At 43.9% G+C, this 9,961-nt stretch overlaps 1 protein-coding gene across 5 annotated transcripts in view; it reads left to right on the forward strand.

Moving 5' to 3' along the window:
* Positions 1-9,961, forward strand: part of peak1 (pseudopodium-enriched atypical kinase 1) — an 80,379-nt gene that overhangs the window by 69,842 nt on the left and 576 nt on the right. For all 5 annotated transcript variants that reach the window (XM_086209613.1, XM_086209612.1, XM_086209611.1 and 2 more), the window contains 2 exons: positions 2,800-3,602; positions 5,732-9,961. The exon at positions 5,732-9,961 is cut by the window's right edge and continues 576 nt beyond it. In XM_086209613.1, coding sequence (XP_086065739.1) covers positions 2,800-3,602; positions 5,732-7,090 — 2,162 coding nt within the window. In that variant the 3' untranslated portion in view covers positions 7,091-9,961. The remainder of the gene's footprint in view (positions 1-2,799; positions 3,603-5,731) is intronic.

Here is a 9,961-nt window from a genome sequence, read left to right on the forward strand (position 1 = left end):
CCCACACCTCATTTTATTTCTGTGTCACTTCCCTCACTGTTACCACCCCTGAGCCACCCACTCCCCTGCGCTCGCTTCATCCAATCTTCAGTCCTCTCTATTTTACCACCTCTCTTTGTTTTATCGCTGCATGATGGCGAAGCAGTAAAGCAACAAGTTCTTCCATCTCCTCACAATCAGAAGTTAGACAATATTCATATTTTAATGGAATGGCTTCATTAATATTATTTTACATGTACAATATACTGTATGTCAAGGTTAAGTATATCTGTTTTACACTGTGTAACGTGAAATCGTTCCTGCAGTCCACATCCACTCTCAGTCTCTGATGAGTGTCTTGTAAATTATTTGCCAGGCATTTAACTTTTAGTTGTAGTTTATATTCTAAACATACACCTCAACCCAGCGTTAGAATATTTTAGTTTGGCGGTTATCTTTTAAAGTAGAAAATAATCCCGCATGCTCTCAGTATCGTTTTTTTTTTTTTTTTCCTAAACTGCTCTTTTTTGGGGGTTTGACTTTTGCTGTCATTAGTCCTCAGTTCTGCTCCAGTGAACTGACTTAAAAAAAAAAAAAAATTCATGGCTGAGGATGTGTTGTTTGTGCTATTTACATGTTTAAACATTGGACTTTGTGGAAAATTGTGTGGTTTTGATAACGTCACAATTGAAGGATTTCCCAAACATTTGGAAAAAAGCCCTTTGATAAGATATTTCCGGCATTGTTCCCACAACAGAAGAAAAGTGAGTAAATGAGAGACTTGAGCAAACCTGGGCCGACCGACACTGACATGTATTTTTAGAAAAATGACCAATATCTGCCGATACTGATAATATGCAGATATCATTGTGCATCATGGTGTTGAAAGGACATTTACTTCTCGTTTCCGACAATGTCCGTGTTTAGATTTTTTTTTTAAAAAGACTCGAGAATTGTAATGCATTATAATACATCTTTAAATTTTGTAATATTTAACTTTCTCTTTTTATATTATGTGTAAGGTAATGTGCTTATGTTGGGGTACAACATTGTTTGGTTTATTATGATTTTTCTGTCTGTTTTTTTTTTAACTCGCCATCCTCTGAATCTGCCTTGACTTTGAAAGCAACTGAGTGATTTGGTCTTATGTAATAAGTCACAGCCACAGAGCTGCAGGAGAAGATCCCTTGGAGTGGACGAGGGGAGCACTTGTTTTCTTGGATGGATTACTGCAGATTGCTGGAGAAATACATTAAAACGTATTCGTTCCAGGGAGGATTAAGAAGACTCATTTACTTCATGCTGACTGCTCTCTCTTAAGGCTTTGACTGCTCTCCTAAGACGGAGGCAGTGCGATGTACACGTGAGCAGCTACTCATACCGATGTACGGGGGAAACGTTATTAGTGGTTGGGATCGGTTAGCAAATAGAAGCTTTGAAAGGAAAGTTTCCTTTACAGTGAGAATTTGACACTTCATTTGGTAGACGATGGCACTTTGAAGGACATTATCGTTTAACACTCAGCGGCTGCTCCTCATGATCCCCCTGCAAATGGGGTGTTCCCTGGGGAGTGCGAACATCCACACAGTCGTGTGTGACCTTGTATACTCCCTCAGTTAAACCCCACTAGGCTTTTCCATTCCCATCAGGGAAACTGCACGACTCCTTTATTCTTTTCATCTTATCAGACACTTGTCTATGACCATCAGCCTCTGTGGCCTTCAACTCCAGATCACATCAGGGAAATGCAATCAACCCCTCACCCCTCCAGTTGTGTCCCGCCACCGTTCCCAGAAAAACAAGGTCACTTCAGACCTCGGATAAATGCGCTCCCCTCGCTGCCTCTTTAAGCCTCGCTGTGAAACCGAGGTGCAGATTGAGTCACGCAGCTGGGTGGTTGGAGGGATGACTTGTGACCAGCTGTGCTGCTCTTTGGCTTGAATTCTCCTCGGTACCACCAGGTCCCTCGTGTGCCACAGCACACACACTCACATCAAGCTTCTCTCACCTGTAAGAGGCCGCGAGTCAGTGGGCGGCTGAAAACATCATGTGGGAGAAACGAGTAGCTCTTCTCAGATCGGGGAGGCTAAAAGTGTAGGAGTGGGATGATTTGTGTTTCAGGAGTCATTTTCATCCATTACACCTCTGAGGATTTATTTTCAACATCATAAATTCATTGAAGATTACAAGTCAATTGTTCAGAGTTACGGCTGCTTAAATTCTGTCTGGACAGGCTAAATCACAAGATTGACCTTTTACGTTTGATTGTGTTTGCCAATGTTTAGTCATTAATAATTTTTCAGCCCAGAGGAAAACAAATTAAAGCATCAAAAATCAAAACTGCCACAAGAAGCTGATCAATTGAAAGATAGACTCAGCAACTCTGGATATTTCATCCATCAAGGGCTGGACCCTGTCCCAGCTGACATTGGGTGAGAGGTGGGGTTCACCCTGGACGGGTTGCTGGTCTGTCGCAGGGATCTTTCATGTATGTTGTATCAACAGAGAACATTCCACTCATACTGGTAAACAAGAGTGCAGTTTTTATTGCCCAGCCTTCCAACAAATGAAAATATCTTCATGTTTTTTTTTTCTCCTTTTTTTTATACCCATTTCCCTCCAATTCACCCTAACATGTTTGATATCTTTGGAAACTTTGATCTCTCTACTCAAAAGTTAAATGACATCTGGGATTTATCAAAGTTTGGAAGCGCAGCAAGAGTCCTACAAGGGTAGAAGTGTGGAATTAAGGAGATCAATCAATGTTTTGGTCTTAATCTATCATTTTTAACAGTAACGAGTGTGATCCTCCTCCTGCAGGTCAGTCTAGAGCCAACATGATCCCACTGAAACAGCCACGGAACATCAAAGCATCAAATGACACCCTGGCTTCCATCGACCTGGAGGGGCTCGCTGACCAGCCAGTCCCTAAGGCCACACCACCGCCGCTACCAAAAAAGTCTGTTCCTCGCTCCAGTACAGAGCCAAGCCTGGGAGCCAAAGAGCCCATCCAGGGAGCATTGAGACCTCGAGCGGAGGCAAAACCTGGGGGCACCAACCTGAGTGTGGCTAATCCTCTTTATGACTTGGACACCAACTGGGAGACAGCTAGTCAGAGCTCCTCTCTCAGCTCTGAGCCACAACGAGCCCATGACCAGGAGAGCGGAGACTCCCTAGAGAGGCCCTCCACTGCCACAGCCACCAACAAGGGCCGCCCGACTAACAGCTTGTCTTCGCTGGTCACACAGTCCTCCACTGCAACTGGTGCCACCAGAGAGAGGAGAGTGTACCCAAGTACAGAGTCTCTTGCTGGGAGGAGTCGAAAAACGGGTCAAGGTCCTTCTGGAGGCTCTAAGCCTCAGAGAGCTGCTCTTTATAGGGGGTTAGACAGCTGGGATGAGGTGGTGGGGAGGATCCGAGGTCTCCATACGGACACGCTGCGGAAGCTGGCAACCAAGTGTGAGGATCGTTTCATGGCTGGCCAGAAAGATCACTTGAGATTTGGCACTGACAGCTGGTCCCACTTCAGGCTGACTACTGGGAAACCCTGCTGTGAGGCAGGAGACGCTGTATACTACACGGCTTCCTACGCCAAGGACCCACTGGTCAACTATGCAATCAAGGTGAGATGACTTGTTTTGTTTAATTACTCATACACAAGAATAAGACAGCATTGAGAATCTTGTTTTACAGTCACTGATTATACTTTAAGCCATGCTAGTCTGTAGAAAATGCAAAAAAAGAAAAATGTAAAGGAAAGGAAGTTTGTACCACATTCCATCTATTTTAGGCATTTGAAAAAAAGCTTGATTATATTTTCTGCTATTGCTATAAACTGATTAATTCTGTTGCTTGTTATTTTAAAATCACTTTTGCGGGTGTTTATTTTTTTGTTGAGACTTTGCTTTGCATTCTCATTGCATTATGTAGTCTAGTCTGGAAGATATGAAGCAGATATGGATGAAGGGTGCATTCGTCACAGGATATGAAATTCTGCGCTCCACCGCACTTCAAAGCTTTGCCTTCCTATTAGCAGCGGACTCAAGAGAAAGTCTTGTTTTTATGATGCTCATCCATAAATAAGGCAACGAGGAGCAGAATAAGCAGCAGAGCACAAATAGGCCCCAATTTCCCAATTAGACTTTCCTCAACTGTCACATTTCACCATGGCCCAGTTGGACTCCTGCCTCCCCAAGCCCCCACTAGTGTATTTGATGCTCCTGCAAATAACCCTTTACATGCAGTTATATTTTTAATACAGTGGTAATTATACACAATTCACCTTTAACGGTCTTCAATAAATTCAGAGAACGAGGCAGCGTGTTATACGGGTTCCTTGAAATGTCAGCATTCTGAATTAAGTCTTTGTTGAAACCTGCAGTACAAATTACAAGGTATGACATCTTAGCAGTGAGGGAAAAAAAGACCAGCAAGACCATGAATCCTCAAAGGTTTTTTTTTTTTTTTTTTTTTTTTTTTGGCGCATAAATGATAGAAGCCCCAAACGCAACATGTTTCAACAAAAATCCAGTAGACGTGTACATTCCTGGATGATGGGAGTGCGTTTGAGGAGAAGGAGAAACTCACTCCTCCTCACAATCTTATAAAACCTACATCAAATATGCCTCTGACCACCAAGGAAAAAAGTCAGAATCATAGCAGTCATGACTGAGGTTGTGACAGTGATAAAGGAAGACACACACACACGCACACAGCTGACTGCAGTCATGACCAGTGGTTTTTCTCCTAGGATATGGTCAAAAAGATTCTCAATAATCTGATACGTATTTGGGTATAATCAAGTACAGTGTTGACCCAGAATAGCTCATATATTGACCTGTGCTGTGCCATTTTACATGGAGGAAAATCTGTTGTCCCGTTGATAACGGCAAATAAATTACTTATGTAAGTTTGTCTCATACTGTATTAACTTTTTATCGGACGTGACCCCCAACTGAAGTGACAGTGTAGTGTTTGATGATGGTCACGATTAATTATTAAAGTTTTGGGTCAATGCTTGCGTTTGCACAACTCTCAAGACTGCATGTAATGTGACATTTTTTATTAATTCATATTATATTCATGATTACATTTTTACTGCAAGAAACTACGTGAAATACTGTGATACAGGGGTACAGTATGTCCTGACCCTGAGTAGGACCCTCACATCAACGCAGTATCTCAGTGATGCCTTTAGGTTTGGTACATATGTTTGATTCTCTTTTTCTTTAAAAAATAATAATGATGTGATGATTTAAATTCATATCAGAAATCCTAGCAAGAATTACCTCCATTGAATACTTGTTTTCTTGTATCTTTTAGATTTAAACTTAATTTAAAACATGTCTTTGTTAGTGATGACAATCATCGGTTCATATAGAAGTGCAAAAAATAAGTGTTAACCTCTGAAAGACAATTACTCATGAACTCAAACTGTTCATTTGTCATTTTCTGACAGTTACCATTACAAGCAAACATCTCATTGTGATATGCGTCAACCTCGCCCCCTTTCCTGGTGTTTTGGTGAATTTCGTCTGCAGAGATTGATCTTATCCGTAACTCCGCTTCTCTGCTCTGCGCCGTGATCAAAGAGCAGAAAGACCCTGAGCTGCAGCGGCTGCCACTGTGGTTTAGGAGACAGAGACATGCTCTCAGCCTCGGGTCTGCTCTCTGCTAATCTCAGCTCTGTATATGAAGAGTTAGTTTGAAAAACAGCAAACCTCATCATTCTCTTCTCTATTTATTCCCCCAGATCTGTAGGAGCAAAGTGAAGGAGACACAGCAGCAGTTTTTCCACAGCCTGGCAGTAAGGCAGAGCCTGGCCGTGCATTTCAACATCCAGCAGGATTGTGGACACTTTCTGGCTGATGTCCCCGCCCGCCTGCTGCCCTGGGAAGAGGGAGATGATGAAGAGGAGGAGGAGGAAGATGATGAAGGGGATGAGAAGGGAAATGAGCTGAAAGAAATTAAGACAGAAACAAAGACAACAGAGTCCAAAGCTCCAAATGGTAAATTAGATGAAACCCCAACAGCAAGTCACATGAACACCGCTGGCCGCTTGAGGAGCAGAGTCGTGGTGATAACACGTGAGGTCCCCTTCCAGACAGTGGCGGACTTTGTTCACGAGGGGGCGCCTCGACATGCCCATAACCCGGAGCTGTATGAGCGTCAGGTCTGTCTGCTGCTGCTCCAGCTGTGCAGTGGCCTGGAGCACATGAAACCTTACCACGTGACGCACTGCGACTTACGTCTGGAAAACCTGCTGCTGGTCCAATGCCAACCTGGCAAGACCTGGAATCTGGACATCCTTGAGCCTAATAACAACAGCAACAGTGCCTCTGGTGCAACCTCAGCCAGCGCCTCAGCCGCCAACTCCACCTGCCCCGCCCGCCTCATCATAAGTAACTTCTCCCAAGCCAAACAGAAGAGCAATCTCATGGCTGCTGATCCTGGTACGCTGCGCGACCAGTCACGCCTGGCCCCGGAAATTGTCACAGCGACTCAGTACCGCAAGTGTGACGAGTTCCAGACTGGGATTCTTATCTATGAGATGCTACACCGGCCGAACCCCTTTGAGGAGACACCGGAGCTAAAGGAGCGGGAGTACACCTGGGCCGACCTGCCGCCACTGCCTGTGCGATCGCTATATTCACAGGGTCTGCAGCAGCTTGCGAGGCTACTGCTCACCGTCAATCCTTCTGAGAGGATTCGAATGTCCGAGGCGCGGGCCTGCCTGCAGTGTCTGCTCTGGGGCCCTCGGGAGGACTTGTTCCAGGCGCTGGGCTGCAGCAGCACAGGCCCCATGTCAGCAGCCACCTCCAGCCAACGCGAGGCCACCCTACAGAACTGGCTGGACCTGAAGCGGACTCTGATGATGATCAAGTTTGCGGAGCGCTCGTTGGACACAGCTTGTGGCGTGAGTCTGGAGGACTGGCTGTGCTGCCAGTATCTGGCCTTCGCCACCACAGACACCCTGAGCCGGGTGGTGCACATCCTGCAGCAGCCGCAGCCACATCCTCCATCCCAGAGCCAGACCCAGCCAGTTCACGTAGCTCAGAGCCAAACACATCTAGCACACACCTTCCACCTGACTCAGTCACAGCCCCTCTGAGTTCCTCTACCCAGTGGTTACTATGGCAACAGATCCAACTTCCCCTTTGTGGTCCCTCTGCTGGCGCTAATGTGTGATGTGAGCTAATAGTCAGCTTTGTTGTTGCAGCATCCACAGTGCTCACCTCACATTAATAGCTGCCCGGCGTCTTATGGTTCCCTGGTGGATGAACCAGTCGCCCATCAAACAGCTGGGCTTGAGGAACAGGGTACTCATTACACCCAGACTGCTAACAGCAGGACGGCCTCGCGCATAAAGTGGCACTCTAATGCAGTTCAAGACTATATGAAATATGGTAGCAAATCAAAGTAACTCTGAGGCTTTGGCAGCAAATTGGCAGATGTCATCACCCTGCGTGTCATAACACTCCACTTGAGAGATTTTACCAAATGTGTGAGGGATTTGTTTTTAGCAGCAAAGTTTTGAATGATTGGAGGTGTGAGAGTTGATCAAGTTTGCATGGAAGTTCTCTCTCCAGGATCTGAGATTTTATAGTGTTACATTAATATTTAACAAAGAATTTTTACTCTACACTTTTGGATTTTCTCAAAGTACTTGACAGAGAGAGAGAGGGAACTTTTGATAGCATCAGAAATTAGTATTTGCGTCCCAGCTATTGAACCTGTTGCACTAAAAGCAACAGTTCTATCTTTAAAAGAAAAAATGAAAAATGAAGGGAGAACATTTAAAATGAAGGGGGATTCATTTGCTTCAAAATAAGATTTAATCAGGGTGTGATTTTTGTTTTTATACCAAGTGATGGAAAAATTAAACCTGTTTAACCAGTGAAGCCAAAGACCTGCCACAAAGGATCCATGGAAGCATTCTGCAGACACTTTTGCACCACTGTTACCAGAGATTTCAGTTTACTATAAAGTAACAGTCACTGATCTATGAGCAGTTTGTACAGCCGAGACTCATTTCATACCACTGAAATGTCGTTGTTTTAGTGTTTAAAAAAAGCGAGTCAGCAGCTGATTGAGCGGAAATGACATCATAAATGCTGTTGTATCGTACGTTACACTTTTGCACAGGAGATAGGTGATGAACACAGGTTTAAAAGCTCAGTTTTAGACTCGCACACTCGGTTTGCTCATATTCACGCTTTTAAGTCAAAACGGAACGGAACTGCCCTGGCCGGTGGATTGGTGTCTGCTTGGAATTATGTGCAATTAATGTCTGTTCTGTTATTTTCTTTTTGAAGGTAATGGCAACACTTTTTTTTTTCTTTTTTTTTTTTCATTATGCAGTCTTTTACTAACTTCCATTAGTTTTCTGGCACATAAACTGATTAATTTCAGTCAGGAACTTTAGAAGCAAAGTTAAGTTCCTTGTGAAGAACTTCCCATAGTGGATGAGACAGGGATGTTTCAGGGACTGCAAAAAAAAAAAAAAGTACTTTGTTGTAATTTGTCAAGTTGTTTTCGAATGGCTCAGCGTTACAGATGACACTCGCACCTTCAGTCTGAGCGTTGGCGCTTCTCGTACTGAGACTGGGGGACTGAGGACATGAGAAACTGAGAAGAGTTCCCATGGATTTGTGGAACTGTAAATGTGGTTTTTTTTGCGGCGCGTGGAATGTAAAAGTTTGCCTGGACAGATATTTTGACCTGGTCTCATCAGCTTCTGAACACTTCCCTTCCAACTGAACCACTTTGTTTCACATCTTTGTGCATAAATCAGCCTGGAGACGAACCACCCAACCACTGAGACGTCCATTCCACCCGCTTTGTTTACGGTCCTCTGGTCATCCAGCCAATAGGACGGCTGATCTCACTCTCACTGCTTGTTGCTTTTCTTAATCAAGCTCTCTGTTATTGGTCGATCCCTACCAGCCTGGAATCCGTTTACGGAGCCCCCCTGTAAAGCGCGCATGGGTTTATTTGTGGTTATGACAAAAAAAACGCCTTTCAAAGCATCTTAAACTCAGAACTAGTACTTTTGCACAGAATGTTCCCGTAACATAACATTCAAAATGACTGCAAAAAAAGAAAGGCAAATTGTGTTGTTGTTTTCTTCCTTTTGCAGCCGAAATTGTCACCACCTTTGGTTTTCTGCTCATGTCTGAAAACTGCAGCTGATTAGCTTGTCACTGGGAAACTGTACCAAGGAGATCAGGATCCTGTGTTGGTTTTACTGCAGATTTACAGCACAAGACGTCCATGGAGGGAATAGAGACGAAGCAGGTGTGTGTTTGTTGCTGTGTAAAGGGTTTGTGTGCCGAGGAATGTGTGTGGACAGCACTGGCGGCTGTCCCTGTATCTAGAGATCCTTTATCTATTTTAATCCACACGCTATTTCGTTGAGCACCTCTTACTTCATTCTCTAGAGTCTGATTAGCATTTCTTCAACCATGATTGTTTTGGTGGAAGAAAATGGTGAGTAGTTATCACTGTCCTGAAGGAAGGATAAAGAACAAGAGTACAAGCCACAGAGGAAAAGTGCATTCATGTACACAGCAGTATACAGGATGTCTACTCCTCTTGTAAATTTACCTGTTTAGGAGTTGAACCACTTTAAAAAGAGGCATAAGGAAACCTTTGAATGCACCATTGAAGCCCAACGTTCATCGACAGCAACTGTTTAATATCCATTTCTCTCTTTGCTGTGGATTTTTCTTCGCGTTGTTAATTGCCACTGAACAGAGAAGCAGAAGCTTTCTATTGATATGTGTACAGTATGTCACCTGGCCTGCCGCCATTTATTGTTGATCAAGTTAACCAACAGTAACAGAACAATAAATATATGTTTTTATATATACATATATACATACTTGGTGTCATGGTGTCATTGCTGGTGTGGTATTCTTAATTTGGGCCTCTGCTGGAACATATATTTAGCAACTGCACAATTCCACTTTTAGATGAGAGC

The sequence above is a fragment of the Aulostomus chinensis genome, chromosome 7 (genome assembly GCF_037954235.1).
Source record: "Aulostomus chinensis isolate RoL2024-O1b breed Wild chromosome 7, RoL_Achi_v1.0, whole genome shotgun sequence".
In the NCBI taxonomy this organism is placed as follows: domain Eukaryota; kingdom Metazoa; phylum Chordata; class Actinopteri; order Syngnathiformes; family Aulostomidae; genus Aulostomus; species Aulostomus chinensis.